The sequence below is a fragment of the Salvelinus namaycush genome, chromosome 5, assembly GCF_016432855.1.
Source record: "Salvelinus namaycush isolate Seneca chromosome 5, SaNama_1.0, whole genome shotgun sequence".
Taxonomy (NCBI): Eukaryota; Metazoa; Chordata; class Actinopteri; order Salmoniformes; family Salmonidae; genus Salvelinus; species Salvelinus namaycush.
In genome coordinates, this window is record NC_052311.1 from 21,617,999 (window position 1) to 21,640,924 (window position 22,926).

Genomic DNA, 22,926 nt, shown 5'->3' on the forward strand with positions numbered 1-22,926 from the left:
CATTTATTTTACACCATTTTAAAGATAAACTTCTTGTAAATCCAGCCACAGTGTCCGATTTCAAATAGGCTTTACGGTGAAAGCACACCAAACGATTATGTTAGGTCAGCACCTAGTCACAGAAAACCACAAAGCTATTTTCCAGCCAAGGAGAGCCCTCACAAAAGTCAGAAATAGCGATTAAATGAATCACTAACCTTTAATGATCTTCATCAGATGGCACTCACAGGACTTCATGTTACACAATAAATGTGTGTTTTGTTCAATAAAGGTAATCTTTATGTCCAAAAACCTCATTTGAAATTGGTGTGTTACGGTCAGAAATGCATTGTCTCAAACAAACATCTGGTGAAAGTGCAGAGAGCCACATCAAATTACAGAAATACTCATCAGAAATATTGATAAAAGATACAAGTGTTATTCATGGGAATATAGATAAACTTCTCCTTAATGCAACCGTTGTGTCAGATTTCAAAAACGCTTTACGGCGAAAGCACACCGTGCGATTGTTTGGTAAGCGCAGAAAAACAATCAGCCATTTTCCAAAGAAGGAGAGGTGTCACAAGTCAGAAATAGCATTATAAATATTCACTTACCTTTGATGATCTTCATCAGAATGCACTCCCAGGAATCCCAGTTCCACAATAAATGTTTGTTTTGTTCGATAAAGTCCATCATTAATCCAAATACCTCCTTTTTGTTTGCGTGTTTAGTACACAAATCCAAACTCAGGAGGCGCGGGCAAGTCCAGGCGAAAGTTCAGGCGAAAAGTCATATTACAGTTCGTAGAAACATGTCAAACGATGTATAGAATCAATCTTTAGGATGTTTTTATCATAAATATTCAATAATGTTTCAACCGGAGAATTCCTTTGTCTTTAGAAAGGAAAAGGAATGCAGCTACTTCTCACGGGAGCGCGCGAGACTGAGCTCATGGCACTCTGCCAAACACCTGCTTGAAACAGCTCTCATTCCCTCCTTCACAGTAGAAGCCTCAAACAAGGTTCTAAAGACTGTTGACATCTAGTGGAAGCCTTAGGAAGTGCAATATGACCCCATAGACACTGTATACTCGATAGGCAATGACTTGAAAAACTACAAACCTCAGATTTCCCACTTCCTGGTTGGATTTTTTCTCAGGTTTTTGCCTGCCATATGAGTTATGTTATACTCACAGACATCATTCAAACAGTTTTAGAAACTGTTTTCTATTCAAATCTACTAATTATATGCATATTCTAGCTTTTGGGCCTGAGTAGCAGGCAGTTTACTCTGGGCACCTTATTATCCAAGCTACTCAATACTGCCCCCCAGTCCCAAAGAAGTTAAAGAGTTAGCTAATTAAAGAAAGTTTAATTTAATTCAGGCTAATTTAACGTTAGCCTAGTGGTTAGAGCGTTGGGCCTGTAACAGAAAGGTTGCTAGATCGAATCCCCGAGCTGACAAGGTAAAACATCTGTTGTTCTGCCCCTGAACAAGGCAGTTAACCCACCATCATTGTAAATAAGAATTTGTTCTTAACTGACTTGCATAGTTAAATAATGGTTCAATAAAAAGAAAAAGCCAGCTAAGTTAACGTTACCTGATACTCTTGTTCCTGCGCCCATTTTCTCTTTCGCTGCTGTGGCTGGAAATATTTCAAACTCATCTGAGAGAAAAAAAATCGAATTGAAGACCGATAAATGTAGCTATCTTGCTAGTTCCAAACGAACTAGCTAATTAACTTGCTAGACTAGTAACACTAGTTAACCATGTTTCTATCATCAACATACTTGTGGATATTGGATAGCTATATTGGATAGCTAGTTGCCGTTACAATTGTGGCAGCAGTATTATAGACCTACATTTTGATAGTAAAGTTTTTAGGTTATAGCTAGCTTATGTAGTTAATGAGTTGGTTAGCTATCATTAGTCAAACAAGCAAGTACCTTGCAGTTTCTCACGCAGGAGCACTCAGGTGATTCAAGTGAATTGTGTTTCGCGCCGCATGTCGTCTATCGAGCACTGGTCAGTCATACACTGGTCACTGGCTCTCTGTGATCCTTGTGTTGCAGGCTGCCTGCCACCGCTCACAGAGCTAAATAACCTTTAGAACTGTGCTGAACCCAGACAGATTATCTATTTACCAAGAAAAGCGAATGTGCTTTACAGAACTCTATTGAAACTGTTTAGTTTCTTTTGGTGTGGTGGCAATGATTCCGCCATGCTGCAGCGCCACACTTAACCTTTACAGCGGTGTTTCCTCTGCATTCATTTATCTGTCTGTTTCTGTTGTTATTAACCTCTGTATCTATCACTGAACCGCTCTCGCTCTCCAGGCGATGAACATTGTGACGTCGGTACTGCTGCTGTACTGTACGGAGGAGGAGGCCTTCTGGCTTTTGGTGGCTCTGTGTGAGAGGATGCTGCCTGACTACTACAACACCAGGGTGGTGGGTGAGTGACTGACACAACCTCTCATAGACACACACTTGTGTTTAATTCCGTTGGGTTATGTCTTTGTTTTGTCGCTCGCTACACGCTTAGGAAAGAATTCTCTGTTAAGATTCCACCAAATCGCCTAATTTCAGAGTGTTTGATAGGGTAGACAAGCCCATTCTTGGTTCACTGCCCTTCAAATGGCTGTCACTCAAATTACATTTATAGTAGTCACACAGTGACCTTGTCCCAATACCTATACTTGTGCTCTAAATTAGTAGGCTATTTGGGTATGGAAAAATAGAACGTTCTATAGTATGTGAAATTTATAAAATTGAGAATGCTTTAAATGCCAGGATGTCATACTCATTTCGGCTTTTCATCTAGTAGAATTCCCTGCACACTATTTAGGAAGAGCATTGTCTTTCCACACGTGTTTGACATTAGTTGATAATCAGAATAGGGGACGCGTTCTACAAAATTGAACGAATGTCTGGGGAACAAGCACGATTGCACATCTAAGATGACACCTTCTCAGCAATGATCCCTCTAAACTGCACGCAGCTCCCATCGGACTGCCGCGCCGAATAAATATCAGCCCACACAGAAGCACGAGATTGAACTTCACTTAACTGTCTAGAGTTTTCCCCCTTAGTTAAACACTATCAACGTTTCCCTTTACTGTGGGAATTGTGATCGAATCAACGCAATATTAATGCAATGCAACATACTGAAACAAAACAAACTATGCAAGAGATTTTGTTGTGGGGAGAACGCATCGGAGTAGGATTCTATTGCATTAACACGCACGACTCAGCCCGTACTCTACACAGATCAGTGAGGCATAACCAATCAGAGCTGCAGTAGGCCTATATGCAAATAGACCAATGCTATACAGTGCCTTCAGAAGTATTCAGACCCCTTGACTTTTTTTCCACATTTTGTTACTTTACAGCCTTATTCTAAAATGTATCAAATCGTTTTTTTTCTTCTCATCAATCTACACACAATACCCTAGAACAGGGGTGTCAAACTCATTCCACGGAGGGCCGAGTGTCTGCAGGTTTTTGGTTTTTCCTTTCAATAAAGCCCTAGACAACCAGGTGTGGGGAGTTCCTAACTAATTAGTGATGTTAATTCATCAATCAAGTACAAGGGAGGAGCGAAAACCCGCAGACACTCGGCCCTCCGTGGAATGAGTTTGACACCTGTGCCCTAGAATGACAAAGCAAAAACAAAAAATTTACATAAGTATTCAGACCCTTTACTCAGTACTTTGTTGAAGCACCTTTTGGCAGCGATTACAGTCTTGAGTCTTCTTGGGTATGACGCTACAAACTTGGCACATCTGTATTTGGGGAGTTTCTCCCATTTCTCTGTAGATCCTCCCAAGCTCTCTCAGGTTGGATGGGGAGTGTCGCTGCACAGCTATCTTCAGGTCTCTCCAGAGATGTTAAAGTCCGGGCTCTGGCTAGGCCACTCAAGGACATTCAGAGACTTGTCCTGAAGCCATTGTTGTGTTGTCTTGGCAGTGTGCTTAGGATCGTTGTCCTGTTGGAAGGTGAACCCAGTCTGAAGTCCTGAGCGCTATGGAGCAGGTTTTCATCAAGGATCTCTCAGCACTTTGCTCCATTCATCTTTTCCTCAATCCTGACTAGGGTTGCACATTTTTGGGAATATTCAGAGGTGGAAACTTTCCGTGGGAATATATGGGAATTAACGGAAATATCTGCAAATTAATATTAATACGATTTAAATGTAGATGTTTTTTGCATTAGATATATTTACCATTATATAAACATTTTACCTTTATCATAAGTAGACATAATTGCAAATGATTCAATCCTTCCAATATAAAAATAAATACATTTAGTTACAAATTGAACTTTAATTAAATGAGTCAACTCTTCACATGGGATGATTTCACTGAACAACAAAATAAAGGGAATATTGAATGATCCCCAATGATCCATCGCATCTCCCCAAAACGTTTTCAACATACATCTGTAAAATGATAGTCTAGAAACTAATTCCTTGGTTGTCTTCCTCTCAGGCTTCCATGTCTTCTCCCTGGACCTTCTCAATGTCCACCTCTTGAACATCAGACTCTGAGGCCTCATCTTCACTGTCACTTTCCAACTTTGTTGAGGATGGCTCATTGTCAGGCTCAAAAAGCCTCAAATTTGCCCAGATGGTCAACCATTTTTCAACTCTTGTATTGGTCAGCCTGTTGCGTGCTTTGGTGTGTGTGTGTTCCCAAACAAGGACCAGTTGCGCTCTGAGGCGGCTGATGTTGGTGGGATTTGGAGGATGATGATGGAGGCAACAGGGGAAAGAGCCTCAGATCCACAAAGTCCCTTCCACCAGGTGGCTGATGAGATATGTTGGCACGACTGCCATATTGCATCTCCATCCCAAAGCCCTTGCTTAGAAGTGTACTTCGCCAGACTGCCAAGAGCCTTGCCCTCATCCAGGCCAAGGTGGCGAGACACGGTAGTGATGACACCATAGGCCTTGTTGATCTCTGGACCAGACAGGATGCTCTTGCCAGCATACTTGGGGTCCAACATGTACGCTGCGGTGTGTATGGGCTTCAGGTAGAAGTCTTCACGCTTTTTGATGTATTTCAGAACTGCAGTTTCCTCTGCTTGGAGCAACAGTGAAGTGGGCAGGGCAGTACGGATTTCTTCTTAGATCTGCAAGCAGTCTGAACATCAGACAGGAAGGCATTGTCTCCCTCAATCCGTGCAATGGCTACTGCTTTAGGTTTCAGGAGTTTCAGGCTGCTTACCACTCTCTCCCAAAATACATAATCCAGGAGGATCCTCTTGATGAGCCTGTCCATATCGGCATACTGTGATATGGCCTTTTCTTGGAGACTCCTTCCCCTCCAGGAGACTGTCAAACATGATAACACCACACCAACGGGTGTTGCTGGGCAGCTTCAATGTGGTGCTCTTATTCTTCTCACTTTGCTTGGTGAGGTAGATTGCTGCTATAATTTGATGACCCTTCACATACGTAACCATTTCCTTGGCTCTCTTGTAGAGTTTATCCATTGTTTTCAGTGCCATGATGTCCTTGAGGAACAGATTCAATGCATGACTAGCACAGCCAATGTGTGTGATGTGAGGGTAGGATTCCTCCACTTTAGACCAAGCAGCCTTCATGTTCGCAGCATTGTCTGTCACCAGTGCAAATACCTTCTGTGGTCCAAGGTCATTGATGACTGCCTTCAGCTCATCTGAAATGTAGAGACTGGTGTGTCTGTTGTCCCTTGTGTCTGTGCTCTTGGAGAATACTGGTTGAGGGGTGGAGATTACGTAGTTAATTATTCCTTGCCCACAAACATTCAACCACCCATCAGAGATGATTGCAATACAGTCTGCTTTCTCTATGATTTGCTTGACCTTCACTTGAACTCTGTTGAACTCTGCATCCAGCAAATGAGTAGATAAAGCATGTCTGGTTGGAGGGGTGTATGCTGGGTGAAGAACATTCAGAAATCTCTTCCAATACACATTGCCTGTGAGCATCAGAGGTGAACCAGTTGCATACACAGCTCGAGCAAGACATTCATCAGCATCTCTCTGACTACGTTCCTCCATTGAGTCAAAAAAATTCTGATTGCAGGAGGATAATGAGCTGTTGCTATCGATAAGGTGTCTGATTCATCATTTTCACTTTGAATAGAGGTAGAGGGACTTTTGTCAGAGGTTGATTGTTGTGAGCACTGTGGGAACTTCATGCGCTTGTCCAGATTATTCTGCATCTTTGTTGCATTCTTTACATATGATTTGGCACAGTATTTGCAAATGTACACAGCTTTTCCTTCTACATTAGCAGCAGTGAAATGTCTCCACACATCAGATAGTGCCCGTGGCATTTTCCTGTAAAGATGAGGAAAATAATTGAGTAAAAAAAAACTAATACAATTCCATGTACAGATAAATAGTTTAGCAGTTAGATTAAACAACTCCTTTGTGAGATAAATGTTATAAAATGAAACATGTATGGAAACAGGTGAATTAACACTCCTCAGTTAGCAGGCTCAAGCAAGCTAAAACCCACATCGTAGCAAAAACGAACTAGCATAAATTGTTAACAAGTTAGAAATTATTTAAACACACTTTGCTGTAGGCTACTATTTACTAGTTAACAAAAATGTATGTCATATAAAATATATTCACCCCACCCAGTATTGTAATCAAAAGTATGTAGTCCTTGGCTCAGACAGGGTAGTAGTATGGGCTCAATAGCATCTCATTAGTGTGCAAGATCTTGAGAATCAGCAGTACATGTGATGGAAAAATGCACTGTGCATGCAGAGGGTTGCAATTCCATTGAATTGGGGATAGTTTAACCAAAATATGCCACAAGACCTAGAATTGCCTTGTGTGTATCCCACAAAAAAAGGTTCACTGTTATAAGCTAACTCAATTTAAGCCAAATTCCCAGACTTAACTTCCATTGGAACATTTCCGGCAATTTCCTGGAAAGTTTCCGACCCTTTGCAACCCTAATCCTGAGGAGTGGCTTCCGTCTGGCCACTCTAGCATAAAGGCCTGATTGGTGGAGTGCTGCAGAGAGCTGGTTGTCCTTCTGGAAGGTTCTCCCATCTCCACAGAGGAACTCTAGAGCTCTGTCAGAGTGACCATTGGGTTTTTGGTCACCTCCCAAACTTCTTCCATTTTAAGAATGATGGAGCAAACTTTGTTCTTGGGGACCTTCAATGCTGCTGGAAAAAAAAGTACCCTTCCCCAGATCTGTGCCTAGACAGAATCCTGTCTCGTAGCTCTACGGACAATTCCTTTGACCTCGTGGCTTGGTTTTTGCTCTGACTTGCACTGTGGGACCTTATATAGACAGGTGTGTGCCTTTTCCAAATCATGTCCAATCAATTGAATTTACCACAGGTGGATTCCAATCAAGTTATAGAAACTTCAAGGACGATCAATGGAAACAGGATCCACCTGAGCTCAATTTCGAGTCTCATAACGAAGCGTCTTAATACTTATGTAAATAAGGTATTTCTGTATTTTGATTTAAATACATTTTTCAAAAGGCACTCGCACATCTGAGCAATCGTATTTGCAGGTGCATGGCAACAATTGAACAAGAATTTGCAAAAATTCTAAAAACCTGTTTTCGCTTTGTCATTATGGAGTATTCTGTGTATATTGCTGAGGAATTGTTTTTATTTCATAATTTTTAGAATAAGTCTGTAATGTAACAAAATGTAGAAAAAGTCTAGAAGTCTGAATACTTTCCGAAGACACTGGATATGGATCTGTTCCATTCACTTTGAACTGGACTCTCTGACTGTGTTTACAGCATGAGCGGTCAGGAGTAGATGCGCTTGTTCTGAGATCAAAGCGAGAGCTGCATGTAGCCACATGTGCACATTTTGTTCATATCCTTTGCTAGTTAGTGAGTCATTAGCCCAGTTACAGATCATTTGTAGTCAGTGATTGCTTCCTGCAAGAGGACAAAACGTGTAGATTTTTAGACATCTTTGAAAAGCGAGTAGGGAAATCAAGCTTTTTTTGTGTGTCTTCAAGGGGCAGTGTTGTATTTTAAGACCGGCTTGAATAAGCTAAATAGGCAGAGGGTAGCATAATTTGTCTGATTCTCTGTAATAATGGCATGGGAATAATAATGCATTGTATTTTGTAAAGTGGTTTCTTGCATCAAACACACCACCATCTTCAGTCACCTCCTTGTCTGAAGGACAAGTGGATAAACGGGTTAATGTAAAGCCCTGCATGTTTTTTTCAAAAGTCTCATGGAATGTAGGTCTACGTTGAACACTGCACATTGGCTGCTACTGTAGGCTGAATGATAGAACAGCTATTTCCATGTTGAAATGTTATGGGATGCATTTTCTCCGTTGTTTATGATGGTAGGTCACTCTGGTAGGCCTGCATTATGATCAAATAGCCACAGTAGCCTACTTGACCAGTGTCTGAAAACTATCTTAAAGCGGGTACAGCATCAGTGTTCACAGTAAACGTGCAATGGATAATTCTTTTTGAGGGAACATTGCTTCTCAGTATGGATGAGAGGTATGTTGAAATTTGTTGCTTATTTCATACCTTTTTACTAAACAGTATGTTCTAAATAGTCTCTCTCTCTCAGGTGCTCTCGTTGACCAGGGTGTGTTTGAGGAGCTGACTCGCGCGTGCCTACCCTTCCTCTACGAGCACATGCAGGAACTGGGAGTCATCTCCACCATCTCCCTCTCCTGGTTCCTCACCCTGTTCCTCAGCGTCATGCCCTTCGACAGCGCCGTGCTTCTGGTCGACTGCTTCTTCTACGAGGGCATCAAGGTCATCTTCCAAGTGGCGCTGGCCGTGCTGCACGCCAACATGGACACCCTGCTGGACTGCAATGATGAGGGAGAGGCCATGACCATCCTTGGACGGTGAGTGGGGGAATAAAAGGGATGGAAGGAACAAAGTCTCAAGTGCTTCTTATCTAATTCACTTGACTGAACTGACTAATTGACACCAATACACATTGCGCAGCCAAAATGTTTAATTGGAATGGTAACTATAGTGTAACTATATAACTTATGAATGATGGCATTACTTCTCTAGACTAAAGAAGCTATAGCCATATTGCCCTGGAGTGAGAAATATTGGATTCTCTCTCTCACTCACTCACAGGTATCTGGACAATGTTGTCAACAAGCAGACCGTGTCTCCGCCCATTCCCCACCTCCACGCCCTGTTGACCAGTGGAGATGAGCCACCGCCTCAGATTGACGTGTTCCAGCTCATCAAGTCATCCTGTGACGTAAGACATGACTAGTAGAACCACGTGACTTTTTCACACAACTCGCTTGTTAAGTCAAATCACATAGCACAAGGAGAGATTGATTTCGATTCTACATATTAGTGACTTCACTGCCTTTTCCCTCTGTCTGTGTACCTGAGCAGAAGTTTGGTAGTTTGCGTGCTGATGTCATCGAGCAGATGAGGTTCCATCAGAGGTTAAAGGTTATCCAATCGCTGGAGGACACCGCCAAGAGGAGCGTGGTGAGTTCATACGTCAAAGAAGCAGTGGTGTAAAGTAACTAATTAAAAATATTTTGAAATACTACAGTACTTAAGTATTTGTGGGGGGCATCTGTACTTTACTTCACTGTTTATACATTTACTTTTACTCCACTACATTCCTAATGAAAATATGTACTTTTTAATCCATACGTTTTCCCTGACACCGAAAAGTACTCGTTACATTACGAATGCTCAGGCAGGACAGCAATATGCTCCAATACACGCACCTATCAATATAACCGTTGTCATCCCTACCGCCTCTGATCTGGCGGACTCACAAAACACAAATACTGCTTTTGTAAATGATGTTGGCTGGCTGTCCATGTGACAATTTGAGTACTTTTTCCACCACTGCACTTAAGTACATTTAAAAACAGATACTTTTAGACTGTAACTCAAGTCGTTTTTAACTTGGTGTCTTTCACTTTTACTTGAGTCATTTTCTATGAAGGTATCTTTACTTTTACTCAAGTATGACAATTGAGTACTTTTCCACCACTGCAAAGATGTGACCATGAATGAAGCGCTTGGTGACCTAGCTTCTGACCGTTCCCTATAAAATGACCCTCTGTAAACAAGAAAAACAGAGCAGTGGGATAATGTTTATCCAAGTCTGTACTGTGTTGCATACAGTTGAAGTCTGAAGTTTACATACACTTAGGTTGGAGTCATTAATACAAATTTTTCAACCACTCCACAAATTTCTTGTTATCAAACTATAGTTTTGGCAAGTTGGTTAGGACATCTACTTTGTGCATGACACAAGTAATTTCTCCAACAATTGTTTACAAACAGATTATTTCACTTATAATTCACTGTATCACAATTCCAGTGGGTCAGAAGTTTACATACACTAAGTTGACTGTGCCTTTAAACAGCTTGGAAAATTCCAGAAAATTATGTCATGGCTTTAGAAGCTTCTGATAAATTAATTGGCATAATTTGAGTCAATTGGAGGTGTACCTGTGGATGTATTTCAAGGCCTACCTTCAAACGCAGTGCCTCTTTGCTTGACATCATGGGAAAATCAAAAGAAAATCAGCCAAGACCTCAAACAAAATTGTAGACCTCCACAAGTCTGGTTCATCTTTGGGAGCAATTTCCAAACGCCTGAAGGTACCACGTTCATCTGTACAAACAATAGTACTCAAGTATAAACACCATGGGACCACGCTGTCTCCTAGAGATGAACGTACTTTGGTGCGAGAAGTGCAAATCAGAACAACAGCAAAGGACCTTGTGAAGATGCTGGAGGAAACAGGTACAATAGTATCTATATCCACAGTAAAACGAGTCCTATATCGACATAACCTGAAAGTCCGCTCAGCAAGGAAGAAGCCACTGCTCCAAAACCGCCATAAAAAAGCCAGACTACGGTTTGCAACTGCACATGGGGACAAAGATCGTACTTTTTGGAGGAATGTCCTCTGGTCTGATGAAACGAAAATAGAACTGTTTGGCCATAATGTTTGGAGGAAAAAAGGGGAGGCTTGCAAGCCGAAGAACACCATCCCAACCATGAAGCACTGGGGTGGCAGCATCATGTTGTGGGGAATGCTTTGCTGCAGGAGGGACTGGTGCACTTCACAAAATAGATGGCATCATGAGGGAGGAAAATTGTGGATATATTGAAGCAACATCTCAAGACATCAGTCAGGAAGTTAAAGCTTGGTCGCAAATGGGTCTTCCAAATGGACAATGATCCCAAGCATACTCCCAAAGTTGTGGCAAAATGGCCTAAGGACAACAAAGTCAAGGTATTGGACTGGCCATCACAAAGCCCTGACCTCAATCCTATAGAAAATTTGTGGGCAGAACCAAAAAAGAGTGTGTGAGCAAGGAGGCCTACAAACCTGACTCCGTTACACCAGCTCTGTCAGGAGGAATAGGCCAAAATTCACCCAACTTATTGTTGGAAGCTTGTAGAAGGCTACCCGAAATAGTTTGACCCAAGTAAAACAATTTAAAGGCAATGCTACCAAAAACTAATTGAGTGTATGTAAACTTCTCACCCATTGGGAATGTGATGAAAGAAATAAAAGCTGAAATAAATCATTCTCTCTACTATTATTCTGACATTTCACATTCTTAAAATAAAGTGGTGATCCTAACTGACCTAAGACAGGGACATTTTATTAGGATTAAATGTCAGGAATTGTGAAACACTGAGTTTAAATGTATTTGGCTAAGGTGTTTGTAAACTTCCAACTTCAACTGTATCTGCTTTCACATGACATTTCATATGTTTTAAAAACAATCAGAAAGAAACAGCATAATGCAGACGTGTCAATTATCACTTAGCAATGGCTATGGAGGACAAAGTGTTGCTCTTGGAACATTCAGACAGAAACCACATTGGCCCAACTCTCTATACACTGAGGGAACACCTTCTCTTTCCACGACTGACCAGGTGAAAGCTAAAATCCCCTATTTGATGTCACTTATTAAATCCACTTCCATCAGTGCCAGGCGCACCAGTTTGTGTCAAGAACTGCAACGCTCAATAGTTTCCCGTGAGTATCAAGAATGGTCCACCACCAAAAGGACATCCAGCCAACTTGACACAACTGTGGGAAGCATTGGTGTCAACATGGGCCAGCATCCCTGTGGAATGCTTTCGACACCTTGGAGAGTCCATGCCCTGACCAAATTGAGGCTGCTCTGAGGGTAAAAAGGGGGTGCATCTCAATATTAGGAAGGTGTTCCTAGTAAATGTCTCAGGATTAGGTTATTCATTCCAACCTTAAAGGGGGCTCACGAGTGGCGCAGCAGTCTAAGGCACTGCATCTCAGTTCTAGAGGCCGTTATTGGGAGTCCCATGGGGCGGCAGGTAGCCTAGTGGTTAGAGCGTTGGGCCTGTAACCGAAAGGTTTCTGGGACAACTCCCCGAGCTGACAAGATACAAATCTGTCGTTCTGCCCCTGAACAAGGCAGTTAACCCACTGTTCCCTGGTAGGCCGTCATTGTAAATAAGAATTTGTTCTTAACTTACTTGCCTAGTTAAATAAAGGTTAAAATAAAAAATAAAAAAAGTTTTTGGCAATGAGGCCAAAATGCTAGCAGATACCCATAGACTTCCAGTAATTGTGCTAACGCTAGTTAGCATTACCTCGCGAAACTACCACACTAACTTCCTTAATACTGGACACAGAGAAATAAAAATTCCACAAGTTCATCTGACTCTGGGGAAGTAAATAAAGGGCCTCATTGCCAAAATCCCAAAGAATCTCTTTAATAATGATCAATTGTGGATATGAGATGTATGGAATAGGTTATGTTAAGGAACAAAAACATGTGCATGCCTAAGTCATACAGTGCCCACTTAATATGCTGTAGCCAGAGGTGTTTCTCTGTCTGATGTAGAGCTGTGTGTCTATCCACAGGTAAGAGCTATCATGACAGACTCAGCCTTCAGTATCGGGGAGCTAGAGGAACTCTATGTTCACTTCAAGGTAACAAATCATCGTTATTATCGTTCCTACGGCTTTTTACATTATTACCCAACAGTGGTTTTGAACATTTAGTTTTCTCTGTTAGCAATGTTGTTCTTAACTCAGGCGTGTCAACTTAGTGTGGTGGGTGGTAAATAAGTTGTTTGATGCTGGTCATGGTTGTGATGACAAGTCACACAGCTGTCACACGGTATGTGTTATGTAAGCATTATCAATAGACTGAGAACAAAACAAGTTGTGGCTCATGCCCCAAACAAGTGTAAGACAACACATTTCACTGCACCTATCCAGTATATGTGAAAAAACATTTTGTCTTTTTTTAAACTGAATGCCGGCAACAAAAGCCATCATTATCAAGCCATTGTCAATAGCTCAAATCTCTCAACTGTCAAGCACCATTGCACTATCCATTCAATGTTTCAATCAGCCAGTACCACCTCTGAGCTGCATCCCACTCCCCTTCCCCATGGCAGGCCAAGCACATAATGAGCTGCTACTGGGGTTCCAGCACCACAGCGGCGGAGCGCCACGACCCCAGCCTGCCCTACCTGGAGCAGTACCGCATTGACCTGGGACAATTCTGCCAGCTGTTCGGGGCCCTGGGCACCTGGCTCTGTGGGACGCACACCGCCACGCTGGCCGCACGCCTCTTCCGCCTGCTGGACATGAACAAGGACGGCCTCATCAACTTCAAGGAGTTTGTCACGGGTCTGAGTGAGTTTGAAGAAGTAGAGAATCGTAACTTTCTGTTGAAAATATGAACTGATTTCTATATTAAACATGGATGTGTCGGGAGGAGGGGTCGGGGTTGTGCAGCTGGTGTTTTGAGATATTTTCGAGACCAGTTATGTGCTAGTTTGTAGCAGGATAAATCTCACTGCTTAATTGGCTGGTAGTGATTTTATGATTAGTCAGCATGGATCCCACTGACCCACCACGTGTCTCCCAAAAGGTGGGATGTACCACGGAGACATGACAGAGAAACTCAAGTTACTGTACAATCTTCACCTGCCGCCAGGTAAGCAGGGAAAAACACAACTCTGCCGGTCCAATAACAGCCCGATCAACTCATTGCAGACATACTGCAGGACATTCCCAGTCTCACTAATTAGCTTCACACACATTTTTTCCACCTCAAACACAGTTCTAGTGAATCAGCACAGTCTTGTGGCCCTGTGCTTTGGGTGGTGTGTTTTTTTTAAAGGGACAGGCACCATGTATATGCGTGACGGAAGAATTGTGTTGGTGTCTGTGGGTGTGTTACTATAATGTTTCAGAATGGGAACAATTGAGCAGTTTTGGAGAAAGTATGCACGTGCGCGCTTGTAGGTATGATTTGTCAATGTGTGTTAGGATAATACATACTGGGGTGAACATGCTTCTTGTTTCTCTTACAGCATTGTGTCCAGAGGAGGCCGAGTCTGCACTGGAAGCTACACAGTTCTTCACTGATGATGACACTCCACAGGGTACACACACACACACACACACATCGATGTTGCCATAAACGTACTGCTGTTGCTGTAAACGTAACATATTCCCTCAGGAGGGAACACACACACGTGTGAACCATCTTTCATACTGTAGTTTGCTCACAATTTCCATGTGATATTTGACATGTTGGTTCGATTTTTGTTTTTTTTGCTTGAAGCAATGAGTGGTCCTGGTCCCTTGCATATGTCTGTGCATTGAAAACTAATTCCTACTACTGACTTAACCGACCGAATGTGTATTCTCATCTTCCTATCGTTTGATCCCCTCCTCTCTGCCTCCCTCTTTCTCCGCCCGCCCTCTCTTTCCTCCGTCTCGCCTTCCTCCCTTCTCACTTTGTCTTAATCTCTCCATCTTGCTCTTTATCTGTCTCTCTCTCTTTAATTCTTTCTCTCATGTCTGCCCTCTCTCCCCATCTGGTTCCGTTTTCTTCTCACCGCTCCAGAACCTCCCTTCCTGTCTGATCTGGACTTCCTGGTGCAGGAAGTGACCTCAGGTTTGTCTCTCTGTAAATCTCTGGGTCACAAAGACACTTTTGATCAACAAAATGGTGGCCACCGTATTCAGGGGGAATAGTCAATCTCATGTTTGAATAATCTGCAAACTTGTGAAACAATGATTAGTTGTAGTTCATAGAGTTAGTTAATTCGTAGTTCACTCTCTAACCTGTTAATATCCCCCCATGTGGTATAGCACACTCAGTGACATCATACCAGCAGATTACACAACTATCTTTATACAGAGTGGAGACCCTTGATCAAAATGCTCTTTGTAGTACTGGCCCCCTTTAATTTCCTCTCCCTGTCCACTTGGTACAGTCCACTCTGGGCTCTCTTTGGTACGTTCCGGTCCAGGTGTGAATGACATCGCATCGCTTTCCCCCTGTATAATCTGCTGTGGTATCCGCATCTTCCATCCCTGCCTGTTACCCTCCTAGCATCTGGGGGCTAGTTGATTCACCTCCCTGCCTGTTACCCTCCTAGCATCTGGGGGGCTAGTTGATTCACCTCCCTGCCTGTTACTCTCCTAGCATCTGGGGGCTAGTTGATTCACCTCCCTGCCTGTTACTCTCCTAGCATCTGGGGGCTAGTTGACTCACCTCATCTTCTGTTAAGTGAATGTCTCACACACTAGCACAATCATCTTCCACTGGAAAGACCCCCCTCCTCCCAACCCCTGTCTAGATAACCCACTTTCCTACTTGTCACTGTGTAGTGTGTACACTGGTGTGGATGGTCTGATTAGTGGCTTTGTGGGCATGGTGATGGTGGTGGTTGTCTCTGTCTGCAGGAGAAGAGGTGAAAGAGGCTGAGGACGCATCGGGAAGCGGAGATGCAGAGGAGAAGAAAGGTGAGCCTCACCCCCCTGCCTATATTAATGACCTATATTTATGACCTTTCTACAGTACTGGTCTTCTTCCTTGTCCTGCCCTCTGCAGGATTCAAACGGTATTGCTATACATAGAGTACCTTCAGAAAGCATTCATACCCCTTGACTTACATTTTGTCGTATAACAGCCTGAATTCAAAATGTACAGTGGCAAGAAAAAGTATGTGAGCCCTATGGAATTACCTGGATTTCTGCATAAATTTGTCATAACAATAGATAAACACAGTCTGCTTACACTAACAGACAAACAATTATGCATTTTCATGTCTTTATTGAACTCAGTGTGGATGGGAAAAGTATGTGAACCCTTTGATTTAATAACTGGTTGACCCTCCTTTTTGCAGCAATAACCTCAACCAAACATTTTTTGTAGTTGCGGATCAGACCTGCACAATGGTCAGGAGGAATTTTGGACCATTCTTCTTTACGAAACTGTTTCAGCAATATTCTTGGGATGTCTGGTGTGAACCGCTCTCTTGAGGTCATGCCACAGGATCTCAAATCAGGTTGAGGTCAGGATTTTCTTCTTTTGAAGCCATTCTGTTGTTGATTTACTTGTATTTTGGGTCGTTGTCCTGTTGCATCACCCAACTTCTGTTGAGCTTCGATTGGCGGACAGATAGCCTCACATTCTCCTGCAAAATGTCTTGATAAACTTGGGAATTCATTTTCCCGTCAATGATCGCAAGCTGTCCAGACCCTGAGGCAGCAAAGCAGCCAAAACCATGATGCTCCCTCCACCATACTTTACAGTGAGGATGAGGTTTTACTGTTTTTTTCCACACAGTGTTGTGTGTTCCTTCCAAACAACTCAACTTTAGTTTCATCTGTCCACAGAATATTTTGCCAGTAGCACTGTGGAACATCCAGGTGCTCTTTTGCAAACTTCAGACATGCAGCAATGTTTTTTTGGGAGAGCAGTGGCTTCTTCCGTGGTGTCCTCCCATGAACACCATTCTTGTTTAGTGTTTCACGTATCGTAGACTCGTCAGAGATGTTATCATGTTCCAGAGATTACTGTAAGTCTTTAGCTGACACTAGGATTCGTCTTAACCTCATTGAGCATTCTGCGCAGTGCTCTTGCAGTCATCTTTGCAAGACGGCCACTCCTAGGGAGAGTAGCAACAGTGCTGAACTTTCTCCATTTATAGACAATTTGTCTTACCGTGGACTGATGAACATCAAGGCTTTTAGAGATACTTTTGTAACCCTTTCCAGCTTTATGCAAGTCAACAATTCTTAGGTCTTCTGATATCTATTTTGTTCAAGGCATGGTTCACATCAGGCAATGCTTCTTGTGAATAGCAAACTCAAATTTTGTCAGTTTTTTTTTTTTATAGGGCAGGGCAGTTCTAACCAACATCTCTAATCTCGTTTCATTGATTGGACTCCAGGTTAGCTGACTCCTAAGTCCAATAAGCTTTTGGAGAGGTCATTAGCCTAAGGGTTCACATACTTTTTCCAACCTACACTGTGAATGTTTAAATTATGTATTCAATATAGACAAGAAAAATACAATAATTCGTGTGTTATTAGATGAGCACACTGTGTTTGTCTATTGGTGTGATTTTAGGACCAATTCCAAATGGTTCACATACTTTTTCTTGCCACTGTATTACATTTGTTTTTCTCACCCATCTACACACAATACCCCATAATGACAAAGTAAAACATGTTTTTAGAAATGTTTGCAAATTTGTTGAAAATTATTTACTTAAGTATTCACACCCCTTTGCTATGACACTCTAAATTGAGCTGAGGTGCATCCAATTTTCTTTGATCATCCTTGAGATGTCACTACAACTTGATTGGAGTCTGTGGCCTAGTAAATTGTTTGGACATGATTTAGAAAGAAACACGCCTGTCTATATAAGGTCCCAAATTTGACAGTTCATGTCAGAGCGGAAACTATAGCATGAAGTCCAAGGAACTGTCCGTAGATCTCCGACAATTGTGATGAGGCCTACATCTGGGGAAGAGAATAAAACAATTTCTAGAGTGTTGAAAGTTTCCAAGAGCATAGTGAACTCCATCATTGGGAAATATGGAACTACCCAGACTACCTAAAGCTCGCCATCCAACCAAACTGAGCAACCGGGCAAGAAGGACTTTGGTCAGGGAGGGGACAGAACTACAGAGTTCCTTGGCTGAGATGGGAGAACCTGCAAGAAGGACAAGTCTCTTCAGCGAAGATTTACAGCCAAAGCAATGCTGGAATGGCTTCAGAACAAGAATTTGAAAGCCATTGAGTGGCCCAGCCAAAGCTCAGACGAATCCCATTGAAAATCTGTGGAAAGCCTTGAAGATTGCTGTTAACCGCCGCTCCCCATCTAAACTAACAGAGCTTGAGAAAATCTGTGAGGAGGAATGTGAGAAAATCCCAAAATACAGCTGTGTAAAGCTGATACAGACATACCAAAGACGACTCAAAGATGTAATCGCCGCCGAAGGTGCTTTTCCAAAGTATTGACTCGGGTGTGAATACTTGTGAATGATATATTTCTGTATTTCATTTTGAATACATTTGCAGTCATTTGTAAAGATATGTTTTCACTTTGTTATTATGGAGTATTGTGTGTAGATGGGTGAGAAAAGAAATCTATTTAATCCATTTTAAATTCAGGCTGTAACACAACAAAATATGGAATAAGTCAAGGGGTATGAATACTTTCTGAAGGCACTGTATCCAGTGTAATATTGTGATATCTGTTTCAGAGGTGAAGGACTATAAGTACTACCTGCGGATGTGGGCCATGGAGAATGAGCCCAAGAAGGAGACCATTAAAGACCTTCGCAGGATGAACCAGGTACATGCCACATTACTGAAAGATGACCATAACTTGACCACTCATACACACTTAGAGAAGCCATTTCTGCCTGATCCCCTGTGTGTGTTCCCTACAGGAGCAGTTCATAGAGCTGTGTAAGACCCTGTACAACATGTTCAGCGAGGACCCACTGGAGCAGGAGCTCTACCACGCCATCGCCACTGTGGCCAGCCTGCTGCTGCGCATCGGAGAGGTGGGCAAGAAGTTCACCAACAATGGCGCCAACAAACCAACCGACAACACCAACGCCCAGGCTCCCGCCGCTGAACTGCCCCAACCCGAAAAAGAGGAGCCGAACGGGGAGAGCAGCTCAGGGCAGTCCCTGGTCTGCAGGGCCTTGGCGGAGGCCCAGCTGGAAACGCCGCCTCAGCAGACGTCGGACGAAGAAGTGAAGGATGACACGTCGGTCTCGTCCTACTCCATAGTGAGCACAGGTTCGCTGCAGTGCGAGGACATCGCCGACGACACAGTCCTGATTGGCTGCGCCGGCGACCAGCAGCGGCGGGGCAGCATACTGGACGGCGATTGGTCCATCACCTTTGAGCAGGTGCTGGCATCGATGCTCACCGAGCCGCCCCTGGTGGAATACTTTGAGAAGAAGGGAGACATTCAGGCAAGGATGGCCGCCTGTGAGATGCAAAGGAGGGTGGAAAGGCAGGTGAGCTCGTCAAGCGACCACGAATTGGCCCAGCTCTCAACCTGACTCACCTCACTTCTCACCCGTAGGGGAAACCCATCACTGTCCTACTCAAGTTACTGTCGCTCCTTGCCTCACTACCATTTCACAGGGAGCTCTAGACCTGTATCTCTGTTGTGATTGTCATCCTTATACAGAACCAGATGTGTGTGTATGTAGGAAATATATCTATTGAAACAAAATACTCCAGAGTCTGCCCAACGGATCCTACCTTTTGATAAAAGCCACATGACCCAAAACATTTAAGGCTGGTTTCCCAGAACCGGATTCCACCTAAGCCTGTTCCTAGACTAAAAAGCACTTTCAAAATATAGATTCTCCATTGATCATGCTTTCTATTCCAGGACTAAGCTTTAATATTGGTCTGGGAAACCGGGCCTTGGAGCGTAGTGGCTAATCCAAGGGTAGGATGTTGGTACTCAACTGTATTATTGTATCTATCCCTGTGCCCTTTCTGTTGCTTCTCTGCACTCTGTGGACCACCAATCAAAGCTGTGGATAAATGCCTTTAAATATAAGACCTGTATATGAGACATGTATACGTTTGTGTGTCTGTGAAATCCACAGCCGTCTCAAACTAAAGAAAGAAAGCCTTGCCTTAAAAAAAAGACTAAACTAGATGTTAGATTTTTTGGAAACAGCTTGTTTTTGTTTTATGTCGTTTTTTCTTAGGGAGAACGTTGGCGTTACCAGTCGGTTCTCTGGCCAGTACTTGTTTTATTAGTCCCAATTCAGCAGTCTTAACTAACAGTCAATGAATCTGCAGCCTTCAGATAAGCATGGAGCTTCTCTCATTGAGTGACTTGCCTGCCACTCGTAACTTACTAGGACCTGATTAGACTGTTCATTCATCAAATTACCTCAAGTATTGTTTTACCAACAGAAATACTATAACCATTACAGTTACTAGGCCTAATTGTCAGTTTTATCTATATATTCGGGCCGAGGTAAATTGAACACCTGTAAGTAAGTGTTCGATGGTTACCCCTGCAATGCACTTCTGTCATTTCAGAATAGCAGTAAGGAAACACTTCCTGATGGTTTACTGAAAACAAGCAACTACTATTTTTTACTGATTGCAATTACATTTCAGTTTGAAATATTTGTTTAATGTCATGTAATGCTTTTTGTTGGATTATCCATCACGCCTGTAGGTGTCAAACTGTAAATTGCTGCATATCATATTCGTAGTATCTTCTGTTCAAAGCTTGTAAATGTAAAAAAGAGATGCTTTGTACGCAGTATTTTGATTTACTACAAACCCACATTGGTCACAAACAGATATTTTACACAGGCAATTCTACAGAATGCTTAATGCCCTCTTTCGTCAACAGCTATCTTTAATGTTTGACCAGAAAAAAGTATATTTTAACAACCCCTTGTCTTTAAACCATTCAGCTCCCCTACTTCGGAAGGGACTGGACAGGTGTAAATAATGGCTCCAGTCCGGATGAGGTTTGGGGATTGTCTAGAATATTGCTCACACCTATCTAGTTCCTTCAGAACTTCAGACACTAGAGTAGTAAATAGGAGTTAGGGATTGTTAGACAAGGCTATTGGCTCCTCAGTTTGTTTCCCCTATGGCTATCCAGACATGTCTGGTTATCAGCGGAGAAATGTGCTGCCGCTGATCAATTCTAATCTCAGAAATGTTCTTCTGTAACACTAAAACTAGACTGTAGTAAAAGGTTGTCTGGCTGGCCCATTGTGCATAACGAAACACAACAGTCCGGCGTTGTTTGTAGCATTACATACCAAGTTTATCGGCACTTTGTAAGATAATTGTTTTATACCCCAAGGTAAATTTATCACTGTTATTTGGCCTAAAATATTTTATATTTATCATTTATCACTGTTATTTGGCCTTTTTTTTGCACACAAACCCTGTCTCACTCTTTGTATATTATTTGCTTTGCACCTGCCTATGTTTCTGATATATAATGAAAATGATTAATTGTACTTGTTTACCTTGCAGACTACTTTCTAAATGTGAAAACAAAGAATGAGGAAGCAGTTTGGGATCCTTTTTGGTTCTAGGATAGCCTATGTGGCTGTTGCAAGTCTGTTTATCCACCTATAGCTATAATGTCATCACTGTTTTCATGTAACAGATTTATTTATTCACAAACTTGCATTTTAAATTATTTGATCAGTACTGTGCTATGTTGTGTACTAAATACAAATAGTGAATGGAATAACTTGTTTGTTTTGTCATAGGATGGATGGGTGGTGGTGGAAAATGCAGGCAGGTGAGGGGGGGGTCAATGGAGGCCCTGAGAGGATAAGAGCCACTCACTCAGCACTATGAGCTCAGTGTAGTCCTAGCTGTTCCCTGTCAGATCCTGAGAGGACACCACAGAGCAGACGTATATGCCGCTATCTCCCCATCTGGGCAAGGTTCAGGTCTGCGTCTAAAGACAAAAGTAGGATGGAAGTTTGGAGGGGTCACTGGCAACACAGTCACTGTCATTGGTAAACGTAGGAATACCCCACTGCTGAAGGAGACAAGAAAGCCTGATTTTAACTTCTTAAAACCCCACCTAAATAAACGTAAATCCTGGGGGAAATGTTCTGTGGACCAATGAAACTAAATTACTGTTCTTTTGCAATATAGATCAGGGCTAATGACCAAATTAAGCATTCAATGAAAATAACACCCTCCCTTCAATCAAGTTTGATAATGCTGTGGGGTTGCTTTGCTGCCTCTGGTACTGGGGGCCTTGAACGTACTAAAGGCATCATTAAATCAGCAGATTATCAGGTGTTTTGTCGTCCAATGTCAAACCCAGTGTCCAAAAATTGGTTCTCCATTGAAGGATGTGGGTCTTCCAACAGGACAACGACCCCAAACCCACATAAAAAAGCACCCAACAATGGTTAAGAATGTGCTGGACTCTTCTGGAGTGGCCAGCGAAGTGTCCATATACCTATGTCGGGGCCTCCCGAGTGGTGCAGCGGTCTAAGGCAATGCATCGAAGTGCTTAAGGCATCACTACAGACCCGAGTTTGATCCCAGTCTGTGTCACAACCTGCTGTGACCTGGGGTCCCATAGGGGGGGGGGGGCACAATTGGCCCAGCATCGTCCGGGTTAGGGGAGGCTTTACTTGGCTCATCGCGCTCTAGCGACTCCTTGTGGCGGGCAGGACGCCTGCAGGCTGACTTCGGTTGTCAGTTGAACTGTGTTTCCTCCAACACATTGCTGCGGCTGGCTTCCGGGTTAAGCGGGCGGTTGTTATAAAGCGCAGTTTGGCGGTTCATGTTTGGGAGTACCCATGACTTGACCTTCACTTCTCCCGAGCCCATTGGGCAGTTGCAGCGATGAGACAAGAACATAATTGGATCGCAATTGGATATCATGAAATTAGAGAGGAAAAAAGGGGGATTAAAAAACAGCAGTTGGTGGAGGGCACCCCTCAAGTATTGAAGAATTAGAGCAGTTTGCTGCTGAAAAGTGCGCCAAATTGCCAGAAGAAAGGTGCAGCAAGCTCATTGATGGCTATAACGTGTTTGTCTGCAGTTATCTTGGCTAAAGGCTGTGCATCCAAGTACTAGCTGTGGTGGCAGGTAGCCTAGTGGTTAGAGCGTTGGG

The 22,926-nt window shown here is 42.8% G+C and overlaps 1 protein-coding gene across 2 annotated transcripts in view; it reads left to right on the forward strand.

Annotated features, from left to right (window-relative positions):
* The window catches only part of LOC120048044 (TBC1 domain family member 9B-like), a 56,967-nt gene extending 35,441 nt beyond the window's left edge, over positions 1–21,526 (forward strand). The window contains exons 11-22 of one of the 2 annotated variants that reach the window (XM_038993724.1): positions 2,319–2,436; positions 8,557–8,842; positions 9,087–9,216; positions 9,360–9,458; positions 12,863–12,931; positions 13,405–13,645; positions 13,884–13,949; positions 14,329–14,400; positions 14,868–14,918; positions 15,713–15,772; positions 18,527–18,618; positions 18,716–21,526. In XM_038993724.1, coding sequence (XP_038849652.1) covers positions 2,319–2,436; positions 8,557–8,842; positions 9,087–9,216; positions 9,360–9,458; positions 12,863–12,931; positions 13,405–13,645; positions 13,884–13,949; positions 14,329–14,400; positions 14,868–14,918; positions 15,713–15,772; positions 18,527–18,618; positions 18,716–19,342 — 1,911 coding nt within the window. In that variant the 3' untranslated portion in view covers positions 19,343–21,526. The remainder of the gene's footprint in view (positions 1–2,318; positions 2,437–8,556; positions 8,843–9,086; positions 9,217–9,359; positions 9,459–12,862; positions 12,932–13,404; positions 13,646–13,883; positions 13,950–14,328; positions 14,401–14,867; positions 14,919–15,712; positions 15,773–18,526; positions 18,619–18,715) is intronic. The other variant, XM_038993725.1, reaches the window with a different exon arrangement.
* Positions 21,527–22,926: the final 1,400 nt, after the last annotated feature.